This window comes from Plectropomus leopardus, chromosome 15 (genome assembly GCF_026936395.1).
Source record: "Plectropomus leopardus strain MGB_pleo_1.0 chromosome 15, ASM2693639v1, whole genome shotgun sequence".
Taxonomy (NCBI): domain Eukaryota; kingdom Metazoa; phylum Chordata; class Actinopteri; order Perciformes; family Serranidae; genus Plectropomus; species Plectropomus leopardus.
In genome coordinates, this window is record NC_142190.1 from 26,384,907 (window position 1) to 26,406,921 (window position 22,015).

General features: G+C 41.2%; 1 protein-coding gene across 6 annotated transcripts in view; it reads left to right on the forward strand.

Moving 5' to 3' along the window:
- Window positions 1–301: 301 nt before the first annotated feature.
- The window catches only part of gria3a (glutamate receptor, ionotropic, AMPA 3a), an 89,125-nt gene continuing 67,411 nt past the window's right edge, over window positions 302–22,015 (forward strand). For 3 of the 6 annotated variants that reach the window (XR_015778974.1, XM_088088734.1, XM_088088735.1), the window contains exons 1-3: window positions 302–696; window positions 1,097–1,255; window positions 17,954–18,193. Coding sequence is in view for 5 of the 6 variants with exons in the window: in XM_088088734.1 (XP_087944860.1) it covers window positions 609–696; window positions 1,097–1,255; window positions 17,954–18,193 (487 nt within the window). In the remaining variant the exon portion in view is untranslated. The remainder of the gene's footprint in view (window positions 697–1,096; window positions 1,256–17,953; window positions 18,194–22,015) is intronic. The other 3 variants (XM_088088732.1, XM_088088733.1, XM_042499938.2) reach the window with 3 other exon arrangements.

Below are 22,015 nucleotides of genomic sequence, written 5' to 3' on the forward strand. Positions count from 1 at the left end.
GCATGCACGCACTCACAAGTCAGCAGTATACTGTTGGTCCACTATGACTATAGAAACTGGTCTGTGCTGCTCTGCATTTGCACCACACACACCAAAACCCAGCAGAGGCTATACACCACCTCACACACCAACTCTGCAGTGACGTGAGGAGGAAGACGGGAGGCTGCTCTTATTATAATTCAACGTCAGACCAAGTTTGATAAACGCCCCCCCGCCTCTCCCCTCCCTCCTCTTTCTCCCTCTCCTTCCTCCTTCTCCCTCTCTTTCTCTTTCTCTCTCTCTCTCTCTCTGGCCCATTTCAGAGGTCCTTATCCACAGTAAGGAGATCCGCTTTTCCTCTCCTCCTCCTCCGCCACCACCACCACCATCTTTGAGATAAAACACTGGCTTTCCAGCAGCAGAGGGCTGGCTCTGCAGTTGCGCTGGCACACATTCAACGTGGGTGCACACAGTGAGTGAGGAAAAGAGAGAGAGAGAGAGAGAGAGAGCGCGAGATAGAGACGCCGCATCTTGTGGATTTCTTTGCGTACCCGCTCCGTGTACATGGTTCTCCCTGTTCTCCCTCTGTCACATCCAGACCAGGAGTTGATTTCACTTCTCGGAGAAAAATGTGGCATCGCGCAATCGCGACAGTCCTTGTTTTATTGTATTTTTGGGGGGACTCGTTGGCAGGCTTTCCAAATCAAATCAACATTGGTAAGTTCAATGGGATGCTCTGACTACATTTACATTTCTTTGTTCGCGTAGTCTATATAGGACACGTCTCCGCAAGTGGCACTGATGAGGTTATTTGCATAATTCATTCCCAAGTTCACTTCTCATAAAGCCAGGAGGTTGTGGCATCCTGCGCGTCTTCGTAGGCGGTTTGGTAAAAATAGAGTTGATCGAAATTTTGCTTTCTGTAGAGCATTGTTTAGTTATTTCTCGTCTGCCTTTCTTTAAATGAACAGATCATGTGTCCAATAATGCGTAATTGTGCGGCACTGCCCTCGCTCTGCACAAAAAGTCCTCTCCTGATCGCAGGAGTGAAAAGTGCATTCTTCATGTATGTTGGGAATTAAGAGCGCTGTTCTGTGTGACATTTTCTTTCCTGTAGGTGGACTGTTCATGCGCTCTACAGTGCAGGAGCACAGCGCCTTCAGGTTCGCTGTCCAGCTGTATAACACCAACCAGAATGTGACGGAGAAACCCTTCCACCTCAATTACAATGTTGACAACCTGGAGTCCTCCAACAGCTTCTCTGTCACACACGCCTGTGAGTAGCTGTATAAACTGCTTAATAAGAATTTTTCTTAGCATAAAAACAGCAGAGAATGTTATGCTTCCATTGTGTTTTGGTAAAAAAAACAAAAGATGCAATTATTTTGTTTTTCAAATTCTACCCCGAAGTAATGATGCTGGCTCCAGTCTAACATTCACACACACAGTATGTGAGATGCTTTACTATAATTGTCTCTTTGGCAGGCCAATATGAAAATTACACAGATGTTTAGGAGCTGAAATTGGTGTTGGGATATAATGGATTGGGCTCATACTTTAAACACACCTGCCAAGTGTCTGGACTAATACACAAAACTAATACACAAGTCACCAGCTGGATGATGGAGCATGATGGCCTGTAATTGGACAAACACAGTGATTTTGTAAACTGAGTAATTCAGTAATGCCAGAGATGCTGATGAGCAGCACTTAGATGACTGTAGTTGAAAGTAGGGTAAAACAAACAGTGCTATTCTGGCTGATACCACAGCCGGGCTGTGGTATCAGATAAAGGCTGTAGGTGATGGATGTCAGTGACAACTTGCATTGTGGTGGTGGCTACTTGTTATGTGTTATGTTGGCTGTGTTGTGTGAATTGTTGCATTTGAGCATGTCTTTCGTCTTGAATGTCCCACCCCTTCACCTCCAAATGAATACAAGACATAACTTTTGAGATATTCCAAAGTAAACTTCACCTCTGAACCTTGATAAATAGGCTTATGTTGAGGTTTTGGAAGGTAAATAATAAACTCCCTAAATGTTATTTTTCACAACTAGTCAAATATAGTGCAAATTAGTAGCCATCTTTGGGCTACTTTGGGTCCAATCCAGGCTATTAATCCTTTGAAGCCTGGAAAAACATCAGTTTTCTTGTGCTGCATTCTGATTCCTTTTTAATGCAGTTCAACCTTTGAAAACTATGCAAATTGGTTTGATTGATGCCTCACAAATTGCAAGAAAGTGACTTGAAAATTAGTTTTAAGAAGGAGAGAGAGGAAACTTATTTGAAATTAATAGTAATGGGGCGCCTGACTCAGTGGATAGAGCAGGCACTCCATGTATCATGTCGTCCCCTCTCTCTCCCCCTTTCACACATCAGCTTTCCTGTTAATTAAAGGCATAAAAGCCCCAAAAAATAAACTTGAAAAACAAAAAAAAAAAAACGGTTAATAATAATAAAAACAGGGAAATGTCAGCAAATGTATTTATATTTGTTCATGTATATATTTTTTTATTTAAATATATAATATTATTATTATATATATAATTATTTTATAATATTTATTTGTTATTATTGGCTGTTTTATCTATATGTTATTTTGTTGTCTTTTTTTAAAAAAAAGTTAACCTTTTTTCTTTTCTTTTTTGGGGCTAAATTTGAGGTAATTTTCTTGTAACTCGCAACCTGCAACTTCTTCCTGTGCATTTGAAAGAAATCAAGGCAGTTTGCCCAAGTTTCAACGGGTTAAATTGTCAGTCTCTCTGATAATGATTTAAAACATCCCATTCTCTTGTAACAACAGCAACACAGTGGCATACATTTGTCTTACTACACCTTTGATGTATAAATAGTCTACTGTATCAGCTGTAACATGCTGTAATCCATGTAGTCATCTCCACAAACATGATGGATTTGGTAGGAAGGGCTGTGGAGTGTGAGATGGCTTCATAATTGGTCTACCAGTCACTCCTCTGCCATGTAGGGCACCAAGCTCTGCCTGGAGAATTAATTTGTTATCCTTCTTCCCACCAACTGCACTTCACACTTCACGCTTAAGGATCAGCTGCAGCTCTCCAAACTCTGTCAGCTGCCGTAGAGTCGGCTGTGTAACCTAATGAAGTGAGAAAAGGGCCCAAAAAGAATGGAAAATTGAACACAATTGTGCCAGGTATATCTACGGCTCGGCTATGAGAAAAATCTAAAATGCTGCTGAGGTGATGTAGTCGTCGGTGAGTGGAAGCAGCAGCCTTGGGGTGAAGTTGCAGGGAGACGCAGTGTTAAACACTCACACCTTGACGCAGTTCGACCACAGCCTTGCTCTGGCGGCTGCTGAGTGATTACACCAAGACGGCTGAGGGGTCAGTGCTTAGCTCAAGGGCACTTCAGCAGTTGCCACGGAGGAAGAGATGAATATTACATGCTTGGCTTGTCAGGATCAGGTGTAAAGCACAAACTCTGCTGCTTGGGCTTGTTTTTCATTTCAAGGAGGCCTTTATGTCCAATTACTCATCGAGCAGAAACATTTCTTGTGACAGTGTCAATGAGCTGTTTTTCCACCAGTCGGGTTGTCTTTGGTCATATTCATTTATTCTACAGAATAATGCTCAAATGTAACATTTTGGAATTTATTGTTATATTATCCTCCAGCAAGTTATTGTATCGAACTAATGTGCCACATGTGGAGCCCTGTAGAGTTTAAAAATGAAGGCATGTTGAATTACTGTATATTTTTGGATGGTGCTCCTATTAAAGATTCAGACCATAGCCGGGCTTCTTTATGAGTAAACCTGAATCCATTGTCTTTGAAAGAAGCTTAAAGTTTTTCCTCCCAAAGTATAAGAAGAAAAACAAGATAATCAGGAGGATTAATTTCAGTGAGATAAGCTGATGCAAGCTAAGCTAAATGCTTCCCAGTTGAAAAAGACTAGTGAGCAGCTCATTATGCGGCCCAGCAAGGCCAGCTTGTGACTAAGACATTGCTTGAAAATGCACCAAACTCCATGATTCTTATTTTTAGTAGTCTGGATTGCATAATGCCCTGCTCGCCTGGCAGGTGTTGATGTAGCAAATGAATGTGATGATTATGATTTGACACATTTCTATTCTGGCAAGGATGACAGGTTAGTCATCGCTGTGCTTTCCCACAGCTCGCATCGTTAGTTTTGATAAGATTAGCATGTGTTGAGATGACAGAGATTTTAAATCTGCTTATTGCTTGTGATCTTTGGGATTGTCTGCAAAACTTTTGTATGAAACAAATGAATAGAGTAATAAGGTGTGTGCATTAGACGAATGACTTTTTGCCTTTGTTGTGCATATCCTGAATGGAATAAAGCAGGACAACACTGCTGTCCTCCAGCTGGGTCAGTATATAATGATTGTTACAAATCCCTGATGGCAAATGACTGTGTTATTGGCAGTGCGGATCAATAGGTGGAGGGATAGTCCAACAGGAGTGTGTATGTGTGTGGCTCCAGTTTGTTCTCTAGTATGGAAAAATCAATCCTCACCAAGCTTTCATTTTCTCTTCCTCGGTCCCTCTCTGCTAATATATGGCTGTTCTCCAAACTTCTCCTGGCCAGAGACGCTGAATCTTCAGTTTGATGCTTGCATAGCAGCCATGAAAGTTGAAAAAAAAACAAACAAACCCGTAAACAGCAAATGACACATCGCAGCAAACTGTATATTCAGCCATTGCAGCTTGATTGAATTGATCCCGACAAAGAGAACTTCACTGTGCCATTGTGTTTATTACCGCACCAATTTGTGGCTGGCTGGAGTGAAGCTGCAGGATGTATTGATGTGACACCTTGCCCCGGGCCAGGTCAGATTGTGTGCATAAATGCAGGAATGGGAAGGTTACATCCATTAGAGACTGAGGTCAGGGCAAGAAGAGACAGCGGAGACAGAGCCGCTGGTTCCGGCTGGACAATCAGAGTGGAGTTCAACCAAGTTCATGTGGGATTATACAGTACTTTTCTGAATATGATGACAGTGAGGACAGATCATTTCACGTCCTTCTGAAGAAGCCAAAATGACCTGGCCCAGCATTGTCCCCACCTCAGCATGCCGTGTCCAGTTGCCTGACTTGGTTGAGAGTCTGGATGAACTGCCCCGATTCGGGCTGCAGACACTGCCATCACTGGGAGTTATTAAAAATTACATGGCCCAGCAGTGGCCCAAACTCGGCATGCCAGAAGAAAAAAGTCCAGCTGCTTATGGGTGCCCAACTTGGCTGAGACTCGGGAGGAATGACGCCCCAGCACTGGGCCAAATAAACTACTTAATTTCCGGCTGCCATCGGTGTCATCAGAGGGCCATTATAAAAATGAGCAGGCCCAGCATCGGCCCACACACGGCGCACCAGAAGAAATAAGTTGGGCCGCATCAGGTTTCCTGACTCTGCTGAGACTTGGGATGTCTGAGCACATACTTAGTTACAGTGGATGCTGAAGTAAAAAACAAACATCCTAAAAAGCCACATCATGCATTTTTTAAGACTTCACTTCTTCCGTCTAAAGTGGCAGCAGGATGAATCTACTCATAACAGAATTTTCCCAGAGATGAACTTTTAATTTAATCAAACGTCAATATGACAGTGTGTTTCTTATAAGAGCGTTTATTATAGCCACCTATCCTCCCTCTGCGGTGACTCAACCAGTGTGATGCTGCTCAGACAGAGGCTAATGTTAGAGCACTTCACTGTGTAGGCAATGGACAGTCCTACTAATGCAGCATAGACCAGTTTAAGGAGCCAGATCTCCTCCTCCTCCTCCTCCTCTACTTCTTCTACTTCTTATTCTTTTGCATTATTAAGACCGTGGTGAATACATTGACTCATAAGCTGTGTCCAAATATGGACATTTTAGTTTTTGCAGTTCTTGTATGCAAATTGAGTATGTGGAAAAAGTATGCTCATAACACTTACAATATGAGCTAAAACTATCCCATTACTTTTTGCCTTGTGATCTGCATAGAGACAGTAAAAGCAGGGAGGATAGAGGAGCGGCAGCACACACTGGCACATTAAAATTTCTAATGTGTTATCCAAACAACCTCAAGATAAGATGTATTTTCAGTAATGCAGAAAGGGAAAGGATCACCTTCACCTGGTGTGAAAGTCACATTGTTCATAGTTGGCTGTGTATCCTGGATTATAAGATCTAATGGTGTAATATTCAATACATTATTTAAAGGAGCTATCTGACATTCAGAGTCTGGGCCAGAATTGCCTGCACATGGCTCTCACCTTTGATGTCACAAGTAAATGTGGAGGTGACTTAGCTGAAGTGGCAGCAGCAAAGATGGTCTATAACAAAAGATGACATATTAAAGGCTGTGCCAATGGTATGAAATGGTGTACATTCCAAATCTCCTGAGTGGGCAGTCTTCTCTCCCCTGCATCCCCACACCTCATTTTGAAGTGTTGTGAACTTTGTGTGGACGAAAGCTGATTCAGTACAATACATCACTATATATTTGAAGAATATATTTGAAATTTTTAAAAAAAATGGTGTTTTTGCTCCTTATATTCCCCCTTGTTTTTATTTGCTATCTTAATGTCCGATATCAAGTGGAAAATGATATCAGTTGTTGCCAGATGTGCGTCACAGTGTGTTGCTGAGGCAGAGACAGGTTCACAGATATGTGGCTGGTGAAAAATGGGTCTAATATTTACTTATGGTGATTAGTGGGCGAAAGAATCGGTCGTACTTGGTGCTCACGTTCTGCTAGTCGCTTAAAGGGCAGAGCAGTGGCGAAACCCACATGACAGGGATACAGGAAATCACTCTAAAGTGCACGGTCTTGTTTCTGAACTGTTTGGCTGTGGCTAACAGTGAAAACAAAGGCAGCAGTGCTGACAGTGCTAACAGTGTTAACCTGGAGTGAAACCAGAGGGTGTGCATTTTGCTTCCATGACAACGTTGTCCCTCCACCTTGGATTGAGAAGACGTTATCAGCTGTAAACACCATATGAGTGAAGTGCAGATCGGCGCCTATGGCTAGACAATCGGAAATGTAGGGAGGGACGCCCATGCATTAACACGCACATGAAGCTGTCCCTGCTACCAAAACAAAGAACAGAGAAGCTTGATTACAACACACAGAGGTAGTGTGACTTAATTCTCTGCTGTGGACGTCATTACCTCATTAAATCTTTACATAGCAAAAAATGGTTTGCTGTATATTATTGCTCTGAGTGATATATGTAGAACCGTTAAGGGAATAGTATAGACATTATATGAAATATGCAGGTTTGCTATTTTGCCTCGAGTTAGGTGAGTCGATTGATACCAGTTTCGTGTCTGTACACTAAAAATGAAGCTACATCCACCATTCAGACTGAAAGCCTACAAGCACATCTGCAGTTGACACTTCTAAAGAACATGTTGTATCTTGTTTGTTAAATTCATACATGAATCAGAATGCAAAAACAACACATTGTGATATTGGGAATTATTTTTTTTTGGCTGGGTACAAAACTTCCCAGTGTTTTATTGTCTCTGTTAGGTTGCCAGGCAATCAGAAACAAAAACTTAATCTAAATCTTAAACTAAATAACTGAAAGTTAGAGGTGCTGGATTTTGTTACCTTTAGACAGAACCAAATTAGCTGTTTCATCTTGTGTCCAGTCGTTGTGCTAAGCTAAGCCGAACAGCTCCTGGTGGTCGCTTCATATTTACTGCTATTTCTTTAGTGTCAGTGTTTAGTGTTATACGTATTCACGGATGCAGTAACTCCCGCCGAGCCATCATTACAAGAACTGCGAGGTTTCAAGAAGAAAGAAAAACGTAATCAGAGGATCTTTTCATATTGGATCATTAGAGGTTTTGAAAATGTTTTAATATCTAAAGGTAAATGTCAATTTGGAAATGCTTTACACAGTTTTTGCTGTAGTTACTGTATTAAAATAAACATGCTGGAGCATAACCAAACAATACGTAACAACCTTGGATCCATCATGACACTGAGAACTCATTTAAACCGACAAGTCATGAATGATGCATGAGCACTAGAGACAAGGTTGTCAAATTGTTTGGCCTAAGGGAGAGAATTCTGCATGATAGTCTCTATCTTAATCCTCACTCTGTGGCCAGAGTAATGAATGTGTATACACACAATAAATTATTATTGAAAATGTTGAGGTTTTTTTTTTATACCGCAGCATCAGAGTCAGTGATGTCATCCTAATCAGAGGGAGAAAAACACTCAATTATAAAAACTTGTTCAGCATGAAAACCATATTCCCCACCTCTGCTGCAACCAGACATCTTGTATGTTTGTGTTTCATGTGGAAGCTTTAAATGGATCCTCTCGATTTGGGAGCCCTTGAACTGAAAGAGACACTTACCCAAAAGCGTGTCCTTTTATCACGATGCACTGATAAAAATATCTGAGTTACTGCTACTGCAGCCAGAGTCCTGTCAGTTTGGATGACCTGCCCCAAGTTGACAAGTACTCATCCTCAGATTTGTCATGCCGTTCTCATTGGGGAGCATAACAAAAACATAAAAGCTTTCAGAGCGTCTGTAGAATAATTTTATCTAACTAAAGCGTCATTTCACTCGCAGGCAGTGCCTTTTACTAACCGATACTTGCACTGACGTAAATGCATGGTTTGACCCTTAGTTTAATAAGTGCTTTTAGGGTGTATTGCTGCGGGGTGACACTCATGGGTCATCATGCAGCATAAATGCATTAGCTTTTTTTGAACAAGGGAGTGCTGATGCTAAAAAATGACCAGAACTATAATAGAGGCTTTTAAATATCAGTTGACAGAAGGCATCACTGTCAGTCGAGTGCTAAAAGCTCATTGTAAGATCTTATTTTTTGTTTTTCTCAAGCTGAGTCACTTAGCCCTGGCTGGTCGTAATGCTGCAAAATGGCGGAATAGTACTGAATAGGTTCGAGGGCAAGCCACTGGAGATGTGCAGTTAGTCTTTCATCCTGTGCATCAGAATGTGCGTACATGTCAGCGCTGTAACGGAGCGACGGTGATCACTACTGACAAGCTACAGTGATGCTGCAGCAGTTTGTTGCAGTCTTACACAACGTCCTTCAGGGAGGCTGCCTCTGAAAAGCTCTGCTGTTATTCACTAAATGTTACCTGAGATTATCCAAGGACAACAAGCTGTGAACTACACCGAATAACGCCAAAGAAAAACCAAAGATGCCGGCGGGGCAGTGAATTATTTAGAGGCGGCTGCTTTCATAGATTTGGAGAAGTTGCATGAGCTCAGCTGTTGAATGTAAAGCAGCAGTGATTTCAATTTTCTTGAGACAAGAAAATGTTCATTATTCAATATTGATACAGTTCATGGTGAGATATATTTATGTTGTGTTATTTTACAACATCAAGCACCAGAGCAAATGATTAGAGATAATGAGTTATGAAAAGGCTGAGAGTTATATTTTATAATTAATTTTAATCCATAAAATAAATTAATTTCATACACTTGAATGAAGAATTTTGATGTTGTTGTAAGTTAATTGAAATGACTTTGCACACAGTCATTTCATCTCCCGCTTACTTTTTTTCTTGGTGCGTTTTTGATGTGAATCCGTGTCCCAGTATCTTCTGCAGTATTACAGCATTACCTTTTTAAATTGAATGTGTTGTATTCATCTGTCCCCTGTAATAGTCGTCCTTGGATGATGTTTTTTTTCAGTATATGCAAAGCATGTGTAGGTGGAGTGTTAGCAGCGCTTTCACTGCGCTGCAGTGAGATATTAAAGTGCATTCTTTCATACAGGACTCCAATAGCCAGGGGCCCTGTCTGTGTATCGCTGCTGTAGATTTCCTTCTGTCATGTTCTTTTAGCATGTGGGCTGAATCCAGTTGTATTCCTCAGATTAGAGCTAATCCAAGCAGTGTTGCCCCGCTCTTTGCGTTTAATGAGCATCTGCTGGGGGTAACCCGCCGGAAGAAAACGTGTGCTTTAAACAAAGCTGTAATCTGTAGAGAAGAGGGAATTCCAGCCAACATGCAACTGCACTGCCTGAGGAGAAACACCTACTCAAGCTTCAGTCCCTATATGCCCTCTGCTTTCTCTGTGGTTGGTCATCTGGGATGAATTGCACAACAATGCAGAATGTAATGCGGATACAAATATAAAACGCTTAAATGTCATAACACAGAGATCATTTAAACCTAGTGCTCTTTGCCTTGAGTCAGATTTTCAACTCGAAACAAACATTTACTGGGATTTTGTGGCGAAATTGAACCAGCATATCCTGACAACCCTCTCAGTAGAATGAGTACATCTTATTAAACTCAAACTATATGAGATACTGTGAAGATTAAAAGCTCAAAAGCTCATGTGCAATTTAGTAAACATGCATAATGTATTTGATGTCATTTCTTGTTAGCCATGTTAGCAGCGAGCCCCTATGAACGGCAACGTCAGTCTTGTCAGTCGACACCACTTTCTTCTAGACTGAAATTCCTTAATAACTATTGGATGAATTGCCATGACATTTTGTACAGACATTCAGAGGATGAATCCTAATGAATCTGTGTTGCATAATGTTTCCTCTTGTGCCAGCTGCAGGTTTAAATTTGTGGTTTTGACAGAAGTAGCTCAACAACTACTGGATGGATTGCTTAAAATGTGATTGCAGAGCTAATTATATCCCCATCAGCTTCAGCTGCACTCTGTGTTCAGTGCAATTTGGACAGTGGCTATGTTTACATGCACGCTTATATTCCAGTATTATTCAGAATAGGACAATGTCCCATTTGGATATTCCATATGAGGTCTTTTTCCAAATTAAGCATTTTCTGATTAAGACATGTGGAATATGTTGATATTATTTGCACATTCTTTGGACATGTATACAACGCATACGGAATATGTTTTTAAATTGGAGTTTTTACTGCAGTTTGCGACACACAGCCTCTTGCTTTTGTACAGTCGGCTCTGTGTGTTGTCATGGATACGTTGTACACCAACTAGCCAACAGTTTGCAAGGTTGGCGTAGAAATGCATGCCCAGAGGAAAAGCTCAAATTTCTGGTTAGAAGAAAAACACACACGCTTTTTAACATTATGAAAGACTTTGATATTGACAGGTTTCTGGAATTGTGCAAATGTAGCAACACAGACATTTACAAGGAAGGAGCGAGGGAAAGAGGGTGGCTGTGTTTGTACAACAGGCCACGGCTTGCACAGCTTCATGTACACAGGAATATCAGTGAGATTTTTTTCATTTTTATTAGCTGTGTAAACAGCTTGGTAGGAATATTTTCCTTTTTGGAATAAGAGCAAAAAAAATGAATATGCATGTAAACCTAGTCTATATGACTGCATGCTAACATGCTAAGACGAGATGGTAAATACAGTAAAAACAGTCCAGCTTCAATGTGCATGATTACGTAGGACAGCGGTGCTTCAGAGTATTGTATGATTTACACTGTCAGTGAGTTTCCATTTTAATTTTGACAATTGAGCTGCATTTTCAAACATGCACAACAGGATTTCTGAAATTGACTTTCAGGTTTGTCCTACATCATAACTTAAATGTTCTAATTAGCTTAAAAAGGCTTGAAGGATTGAGATGCCTGAATGTAATGGAACAAATCTTTTAAATTAGAGCGTTGTTAAAGGTCAAACACTGTAATGGATTCATGTGGAAGTTAAAGGAGGATTTTAAGGATTGACGCAGGACAGAAATCTAATTTTATGCTTTGGAAACAAACATTAACCATGGTTACTGTAGGGAGGTGCACAGTTAATGACCTGTTTACAGAGCGAGTTTAGGTCTTTAGTGACCTCAAATATGAATGTTTTCAGTTTGGGCCTTTTCTTTGACCTGTCCATTCATGCTGATTCAAAACCTGGGATGCTTTATTCTTTCCATTAGTACTGAGAAAAATTAAATTATGGACTTTTCACTTTTTTATTCTGCTGAGACATTGCCTATAAATAGAGGGCACTTGAATTTTTTTAATGCAAGTGCACGACAATTGCATTGGAATGTTACTCTAGGGCATTCATTTTATGTAAATATGGTACATACTTATCGTGGTTGTCACTTACATAGGTTTTCCTGCATTATGGGCTGTTAAAAGAAATTGAATTATCAAGGGTGACTTTTTTTTTTTTAGTGAATTTTGAGATTTCTGATGGTAACATGACTACAGCTGTGATAATGTTCGAATACACCCACTCGGAATATATCCTCGCTCAGGTGTCAGACACAGACAGAGCCCTGAGATATCCCCAAAACATCCCGCTTCACCCTGTCCAGCTGACACACTAAACAGCTGCCGCCAGAATGCAAAGGAGGCATGTTAGCTGGAATAACAGGGGAGAGATGCTGGCTGTGTGTCCTGACCCTGCAAATCATCATTCAGGAGACGGCACAGCTTAGCCGCCCAGCTCGTTTTCACGAGGAAACACTGAATCTGCTGAGTGTCTGTCAGTCAGCACATTTGCAAGATTTGTTGGCATCCTCCGTCCGGCCTAGTAATGCTGTCTCATTTGAAGATCCCCTTTAAAACAAAAGTGGAAACAGATCCTGATTACTTTTAGTTTTTGACTTCCAGTTATTCACAGCACTTATTTTCTTTGCTTTTTTTTTTTTTAAATCTCTGACTTAACATTTTCTATCCTTTTTGATAAAACCTGCAGCTATTAATAGAGCATGTCAGAGTTATTGGTTTGGCAGGAATAAGCCATAAGGGGTGAACTGGCTTAAGTTAGAGACAATCTGTGTGTCACAATGGGGAAATGAATCACGTTGATTTATTGCTCATAGTTCTTTCCACAGTGATAAATCATGCAGAGGTTACATAACCCCACATGTGACATCAGGGGTTAATGGTCTTACACAAAACTTGTTATAATAACATGGATGTGACATGACATAAATTATTACCTTGGAAATTTGGCATAATGATTAATTTACCATAAGGAACAATAATCAGCTTAGGTTGACAAGAAAGTCAGCACAGACCTGAATGAAGATTAAATTGAGACTTTAACTTGTGTTACAACCACAGTGTTTGGGATCTGTCTTTTACTTTCACGCACTGAAGGGCTAATTGATATCTAAATGGGTGTACTTTTCTACTTGCTCATAGGCTTATCAGCTTGATCTTGTCCAAGTTTTTGCCCAAAGTAAAAAGCTAATGTTTGTTTTTTATTTAGATTTTATTTCTTGGGATTACCTAAGGCTTTTAGATCTAGTTTAATAGGATTGTTTTTAACAGGAAGTTTTTAGATATATATACGTAGATATCTTATATTCTGTTGCACTGCTGTGGGCTGCGTTAACAGCATTTCATCTTTCTTTATGTATGCAGATACATAAGAAGAATGACCAAAAAAAACCCAAGCTGAATCTTGAATCTTGAAATTGGAGCATTTTGCACGCATATGCCGATTTCCGGACAGACTGGCAATGTTGAGAAACGCTTTTGCAACTCAACTCGCAGACTATTACTCACATTAAATAGCAGTCCATTTCCATGTTAAGGTAAAGTAAAGTAAAAAAATCAGGACTTCGGGGTCAAGCGTACTGGTATCCGGCCCTGCGTCACTATTTTGAAAGCCTCCTTTGTCTTGTTCATGCTATTATATGTTGAAAGGTGCAAGTAATTCATATTTTTGGGACCCCAAGGGCACTAAAGAGGCATTCCATAATAAAGTTAGTGTAGTGCATATATTGGGCATTTTACTGCGTAAGGCTCTGAATAGATGTGAACAGCCGTCATGCTTAAAGGCAGAATTATCTTTAAAGAAACAGGCCTCACAGTAGCTTTTTCAACTGTCTGCAGATCATCACACATTCTGTACCTTCTATAGTTGCTGAGTAAATCCAGTGTTTCTCTTTGACCCCATCTTTTATGAGCTGGTAATTTTGGGATAGCAGCTGCATGTTTGTGCCGCGTCCTCTGCCTTCTTCTCATACAGAACATGTGACCCTGAGACAAGACAGGTATTCCCATGTGGCTGAGACCAACACGTTCTCCCTCTCCCTTAGGAAAACAGACTGCTGCTCTCGTCTCCTCTAGTGTCGCTGCAGGCGCTGCTCTCAGACAGCAGCAGAAAAATAACTTCCCACCCGGCCTGCAGTATAAACAGGTTATTTGTTATCGTCACAAAAAGTAAAGTTGTTGTCCCTGCTTTGTCCAAGTGCAGCATCCAATTCCCTCAAACCTCAAGGCTCTCACCAGTCCAAAAAAAAACTCACCTCCTCATCTCAGTGTGAGTCCTCCATTCCTTCCCTCATTTTCACTTTCTTATATGCATAAAGTTCAATTTTCTCTCTGCGTGCGGTGTTCCCCTTTTCAGGCGAGGATAGCAGCTCCCCTGTATTCCCCCTCAGCAATAGAGCTTTAGGAATTCACTTTGTAGACTTGGCTCTGCTGTGCACATACACCGCGGGTTCATCCCTACATCAGCGAGTTTTATGATAGACTCAAGAAAAAAAAATCCACAGCTGTCTGCAGGAGAGACCCTCAAAGCTGCAAAAGCCGTGAGTTTCTGGAAGACGTATAACAGCGTTGGTGCTTCTGCTGCATCTACCTGTTTCAGTTTGAGGAGATGGCGAAGAGAAGCAGAGAAACAGATGAGGGAGAAAAAAAGAAGCGACAGTAATGACAGGCAGATGTGGGTGTTTTTTAGGTGATGGAGAAAATAAAATGGAAGTGCACTGAAAAGTGAAAAGATGTGGATTTTTTTCCCCCAGTTGGATATTAATCATGCATATAAAGCATGTGTTAGTATTCAGAACAGAAATGCACACAACCTGCAGTGCATAAACATGGCTCCACTTCCCCTCTGTAATAAAGTAAATGATGCGTATCTTCATTGCTGACCATGATCAGGGGAATTCACCGTAGCTGACGAGTGTTTACTGCTTCATGAGCCCAAATATATGATTTCATTATCCTTCAGCAGAACAGGCTGTCTATTTAACCTTGACAAACACAATGCTATTGTTCCCATTGTAAGGAGAGAATTGGCTGATATTAGAGGAGCCGAGGAGTGTTAATTTTATTGCTGCTCTCTATTCTTGTTGGATTGCATGAGCTGAATATTGTGTGCTGCAGAAGGAATTTTGCGAATCTGTAATTTGAGGAGGATCTGTGTTGTGTTGAATAACGTTATCTGCTGAAAGAGCCGCTGTGAAGCAGCATGCTGAATCCAGAACTGAATAGAGGATCATCCGCTTTGACATTTTTCTGTTTATGAGGGGGGAGGTTTATTTAACTGTTTACGAAAGGCCCATCGAGTCCTTGAAATGAAGCAGAAAAACTGTCCGTCAGATTTTAACAGTGGTGCATCCACTCCTGGAAGATTACAGCATCATCTTTTTACCGGTAACACCGAGCAGGTTCAGGTTTTTTTATTCCTGTGCATGCCTGTGTCACCCCGGTCTTTCATCAGCAGACCTGATGTGTGTGTTAAAGGCTGAGAAAATGGAGGGACGGAAGAATAATAAAATGACTGAGGGGAAAGATGACTGAACTGAGCTATCAAGGCTCGCTATAGATGAATGAGGGGTTGCCTTATAGGAAAGCTGAACAGAAGCAACTGCAGAAAAACATACAGTACTGAAGCGTCAGCTTAACACATGGTGAAATTACAGAGCTGTGAAATTGTTTTTATTGTGTTCGCAGACATAAATGTGTGGGATTTTTTTTCATCTTTGACCATTTTTATTTATAGTGGAGTTCTACATAGCCAATGCAGTTTTTCCAAAATATGTTTTCCCACATTTCAACCAGACATAACACTTTACTATAACAGTTTACTTGATTTAAAAGGTTCATTTGGATGACCTTTAATTGTTTTGTTGAAAATTTTGCTTTTCAAGGGCAGAGACATTAATGAACTGATTACAAATAAATCGTGACTTGATGAAGGGAGCATCATTTTATGTAGAATTTTGTGTGCGTTTACTTGAAGGGACTCATTTTTTAAAATGTTAAAGGAAACTTTGCCAGTTTTCAACCAGGATTGTGTCACTGCGATCTGGGGACTGAGTGTGTGCGATGTGGCTTCTCACCATAGTGGCAGCACTAGGAACTCCCTGCTCGTGCTGTGCCGACACTTTTGCGTCCTCCAGTGGAGTTTCCCTTTAATTAAGAAATGATGAACTCAAAACGAAGAAATACTTTCATTTAGTCATGGTTCAGTGAATTATTTTATTTTATTAATTATTTGCAACCTATTATCAAGACACAAATTGAATTGACTACGGCTGCATTCACATTACAAGCAAATGTGGCTCAAATCCATTTTTTTCTCTCTCATGTAACACAGGTCAGATTTTTTCTGAGTACTGTGAAAATAGAAATCCGATTTTTTTTTCAATCAAATCTGGGCTGCATTATTAATACTGCATTGTCAAAAACATGTGCCTGCAAATCACAGTAAAATGCCTTGTGTCAACAACTGATGGGATTCTGTCGACAGAAATGTAGTCAGAGAGCTTTTATTTTGAAATGGAAACTGAAAAGTTTGAGTAAAACAGATATTTTTGTATTCCCTTATGTCTGTGACAGTTAAAGACATTGAAACTGTTGTGAAAGGTGTCGTGATGTCAACAGTAAATTTCAAAGACCAATTTCATTCTTTTTTTTTTGTTGAAAGCTGTGAGAATCGTGTGGAAAAAATCAACGAGGCTCAATTTCTCTAGATGTGCCACAGCTGAGCAGCAGCCGTGCCGCGCCTGACCAGCGCTGCTCACGCCGGCAGTGTGGCTGCTCTAATTTGTTAACATTTCTGTAACGCTCATGTGCTGCACACGCAGGCAGTGTGTCCCAGCATAAGTCGTCACTCTTTAGAGCCCGGCTGCCAGGCGCTTCCTGACAGGTTTGGCTTGATTATTTGCCGTGAGTGCGCTGACAGAGACATATGAATGTAGCTAGTTGACCAAAGCCAATGTCTGCGACAGCCCTTTATCCGAAAACAAATGCCCATTGCTCTGAAGGGCCATTTTTTTCCCAAAAATATGCAACACACTCTCCCAAACAGAAGCACATGGCTAATCATTATGCAGAATAACTTTTAGTACCTACTATGGTGATCATTCAGGAAATGAAGCTTGCACTCATTCATTTTTTCCCCAAATGCCTATTTCACAAATATGATGTCGTTTTTTTCCAACGCTGGATTTCAACCAGCACATTCCTTACAAAGACACCTCATAAAATCCAATCCGGTAGATAATAACATGAATAAACACTAATTAGAGATACTGAGCAGCTTCATTGAGCAGTGTTGGAATCTGTATTGAGCAGAAATATCCAAGGAGCTCTCTTGGTTTGACCAATATGTGCTTCAGTTATTACTACCATTCAGACGAGGGTCATATCTCTGATTTGGTCCTGCTGGCTGTTATTAAAACCATTTATTATGTACAAATAAAATAAAAATAGTTAACGTCTTGTAAGACCAAGTGTCTGCTGCACTGAGCGTTTATGGCCGGAGCTCATTTCCATAGGCCCGCAGATGGCAGCAGATAGAGCCTGTTATAAATCTTTTATAGTGCAGCACAGCGCGCCGCTTCCACATTTGCATGCTCATGTTTCAGGGTATTTGTCCATTAAGAGCTGTGGCCAATGCACTGATTTCCCCATTATTTCTGGTTGATTACCCAAGCAGTTGCATTTAGACCAAGGAGAAGTGAAGGGCAGCGGGCAGCAGAGCATGGCCATGGGGAGCAGACATCCCACATGGCACCCATTTATTCAGATCGCCGCTGCTTTGCTGGGAAGATTAATGCCATGAACCCCCCCTTATCTCAACCTTGCGTTAAAGTTTTTACCCCTAAATTAGACAGTTAGTGCGCTCAGCTGCTTTCAATATGTTATGAAATTCTGACCTTAACTTTATTTGAAAGGCCAGTTTGTGCTGTTGGCGTCCCTGCTGACTGAAAGAACGGCTGATCACAAATGACTCTGTTTTGACTCTCTGCCTGTCCCTGACTTGAACCTGCTCTCTGTCCCTGTCACCAGTCTGCTCCCAGTTCTCCCGAGGAGTCTATGCCATCTTGGGCTTCTACGACAGGAAGTCCATGAACACGTTGACCTCCTTCTGCGGGGCGCTGCACACCTCCTTCATTACTCCCAGCTTCCCCATCGACGCTGACGTGCAGTTTGTCATCCAGATGAGGCCCGGTTTGCGAGGTGCTGTTCTCAGTCTGCTGGACCATTACAAGTGGGAGAAGTTTGTCTACCTTTACGATACCGACAGAGGTAAGAGCGGCCCTCTGGGGAAAGTAAAACACACATTGCAACATAGCAGGCTTTCAGAAGGAGACGGATGTGTAGCGCAGAACATCTCGCTGCAAGAGAAAGTGTAAAAAGTAATTGGTACGCCAAGCTCTGCTCATGCAGAGGTGTTATTACGCAGTGTATATGATCAGTCTTTAATATGTAAATCCCTCATCCCCAATCCTCATTCTAAGTGGTCTGATACATTTTAATCTATGTCGGTAATGATCCTAAATTACTTCACCATGTGGCTGAATGCTGCTCTCAGAGGCAGTCAATAGCTGCTCGCTTCCGAGGAATGAGTCATTCACAGGTGCTGCTGATCCGCCGCCGTAGTACGACTCCAGCCGCCTGAGCCTCCTAATCCTCGCCACTCTCTGATTATCATTTAGCTGTAATTGGATTATATAAAGACAGAACACAACATACTGTAACTTTTGCGTGACTTCACGGCCTCCTGTGTCCCTTATGTAGGCCAACTATTTACAGACTTGGGTCTTTGTCATCCTCTGAGGGTCAGCATCTGGAGAGGCTTAGAGGTTTAGAAAGAGCACAACAATCTGTCTGTGTAGATTGGAGCACAGGCGGGAGCATAGACTGTTTTTTAGCGGCAAAGATATTAGGGCTATAATCAAGCAAAGAGAATCTAGGTCTTAAATTCTACCTACTCTTTAACTAATCAATTGGCTTTTGGGGAAAAGAAATGCACGTTACCTGTAGCTTAACTAAATTGCCACAGTGCACTGAGTGTGCTGTACCTGGTAGCGTTGTGTGTCCACCAAAGCGTTATTTTCCTGTCACAGGACTTCACATTAACATTTACCCAGGGCAAGTAAACTCTGTGTTCAGGCAACTGGAATGCCTTCAGAGTGATCTTCAATGTAATATTATCAGAAAATAAACGGAGCCTTTTTATGGTTTTCCACCTGAACTGCATGTACAGGTCCGCCTCACCACTAAGCATCGAACAGGACTGATGTAAAAAATCTGACATTTTGGACACTATAAAAGTTAACTCTGGGGTTGATGATGTCATATACAACGTAATATTACTAATGTTAAAGAAGTATGTCATTGATTAAAAGAAGGCCCTCACATAAAAGTAGGCAGTCTATGCAGTAGAAAGATGCAAATACTTTTAAAAAACATAGAAAATAGATGAAAAGTTGCTTTTGCTTGAGGTGTAAAAAAAACTACAACTACCAGAATGCAATGCGCCTTAGAAGCTCCTGCTAGTGGGTGTTGTAATGTGGAATGGTCCTTGTGAAACAATAGGGGCCAGCCAGATCGTGTATTACAGTTCGACAATAACCTAAAACATGTTTCTGAAAACATTCGAGGCAAGAAATATGCAACTTGGTAACAGAATCTTAGTTTGTATTTGATCAGCACTGTCTAGTTTTACTGTTCGATCTCAGTTTTTCGGCTTCCATTTCCAAAAAGAACAAGAAAAAGCTAGTTCAGTAACACAATCTTGATTTATATTGGATAAGCATTGCCTCTGTTTTACAGATTTCTTAGATTTTGGTCTGAGTGTGACCACAGAGAGAGGGGCGGGTGTGTCTCTTGCTCAGATCTATACTCTTACTCTTACTTATACTTGAGTATGTGTTGGCGGCAGCAGAGTTGGCAGCAGTTGGTGGGCAATATGAAAATGTGGAAGTACAATCTGTAGTTCAAGCAACAGCCCCAAGAGCCAGCGAAATTCCTACATACAACGTCACATAATGACGTAAATTACATTATAGGAAAAGGAGGGATACATAGGCAGTGGTTAGATGGAGGAAAGTCTACCACAGTTTATCTACACATACTACCTACATTGTTTTATACAAAGCTTGTTTAAAATTTGTGCAGTATCCCTTTAAATCGACTTAATATTTTTAGCCCAGAAGCTAATGTTGGCCATCCTGCCATTCCAAAAAATGGCTCTGTTGTGATCGTATCCCTCTCAGAAGCTTTGTAATCCAGTCTTTTTGGAGACTTAGTAAAAACATCCATAATGATAAATCCAGTACTGAATGTCTGCTGTGATTATTTATCCGTCTTCCAATTAAAAATGAGAGTTGAAAAATGTTTAACTTTGGGTAAATTGCTGCGCTTGTCACTGTCAACAGACATCCGATCACAGCGGCGAAGGGGCGTGACAAATGACACAAAGACTAACTGTCACTGAGGACAAATACAAGTGCTGAACAACAACTGTTGTTTTTTCAGCTTTAAAGAGACACGCTTTGGTGGACACACAGCCTTATTAAAGAAACACAAGCAATGATCAATAGACCAGAAAAATTCAGCCCTCAAAGATGTGCTGCATGATGTGATTCCATGTGTGTTTTTAAAGTCGCGTTTCTTGTATCTGAAATCACTGGGTAGATGGAGAGATTTTCTAGGTGCAGTCTCTGCTGGTAAATGTGCCAAACTGTTCAGAACTGTGCATTCCAAGTATTTTTAAACTGACATAGAGCATTTCTAGGACAAGTGCACTCCTTTTTCACTTCCCCCGCCTCACTTTATGCTGTATATCTCCAGCTCAGGTGGGTGTCTAAACTAAGGCTCCGACTTATTCTCACAGAGCCACTTCGTGTGTTTTAAAAAGAAAAAATCTGCAAAAACACTTTGTGGGGCGGTTTTTTAAACACATTTTCTGTGTCTCGCACAAAGTAAGAGCTTCATAACAAACAAAGACAACAGCAACACTTCCATAATTGTGATGTATGTGTTCAGAGGGATGTGTTTGACCTCATTAAGGAGGTTTTTAGCGCTCTCACATTGGGAGAGGACCTTGGTTTCGCTGGCTGGCTGATGTGTCTCTGTGTTTTGGTGGCAGATTGTAGAAGCTGATAATTGGTTGGCTGGCGTGGCTGAGACAAAATGATTAAGCAGTTTATAGCCTCTCTTGGGCACAATCAACCATCTCCAAAGTGCCTCCTGATGTGGCCCTTAGAGCTCTTGACTTTTTTGGCCTCCCTCACCTGCTGCGAGGAGGCTGACGGGGCCACCATCTGTAATGCTGTGCCCGTTTCCACAGCGTGACACAGTGTAAACACTGTAGTTTAGGATGGATTCCCACATGCTGCACAGCTTGTGTTTGCTGAAAGGCTAGTTAGCCGTCCTATTTTGGCTGCCGGTCCCAGCCCACTCCTCCCCATCAAGGCCAGCGCTCATCCAAATGTCAGTTTAATCTTCATTAGAGGAAGAGGGCTCTTTTTAAGGCCGGAGAGGGACTTGCAGGGTGTTCTCGAGAGACACTCGTGTGAGTGACTGTTGATAGTTTGTGGGACAATATGACAGTAATGGGCTGTCGAGGTGTTTCACCCTTAACAAGACACTTGCCACTTCTGAGCAGAGCTTTTTATCAGAACAAAAGCAAAGGCAACTTAAAGTCAGCTTGAAATTGGAAAAATCATTAAAAAGAAACCCCTGCTGTATGTCTTGGGGAAGTGGACTCTGTTTTCCCTTTCATCACACACCATGAGAAGGATTTTTTTATCATAGCCCGAAGGCATAACTACCATCAAAACTATATCTGTATGATAGGTTTTTGACTGTAATAGAAAATAAAATGGCCAGTGATACCACTTAATGTACCCATGCATGAACCACATATTATTTCAGTCATTTTCAATGTGTATTTCAAATTGCAAATCGCCATCAAATGGGTTCTCTTTCATGCTGAAAATGCCTTCCCCTGACAGCATGATTTAAACTGCTTTAACTGACACATTCGTAATGATGATCAAATAATGAGGAGCAGAGTTTGTTTCCCGCAGCTGCCTCGTACAGAATGGGAGTCTGTTACTG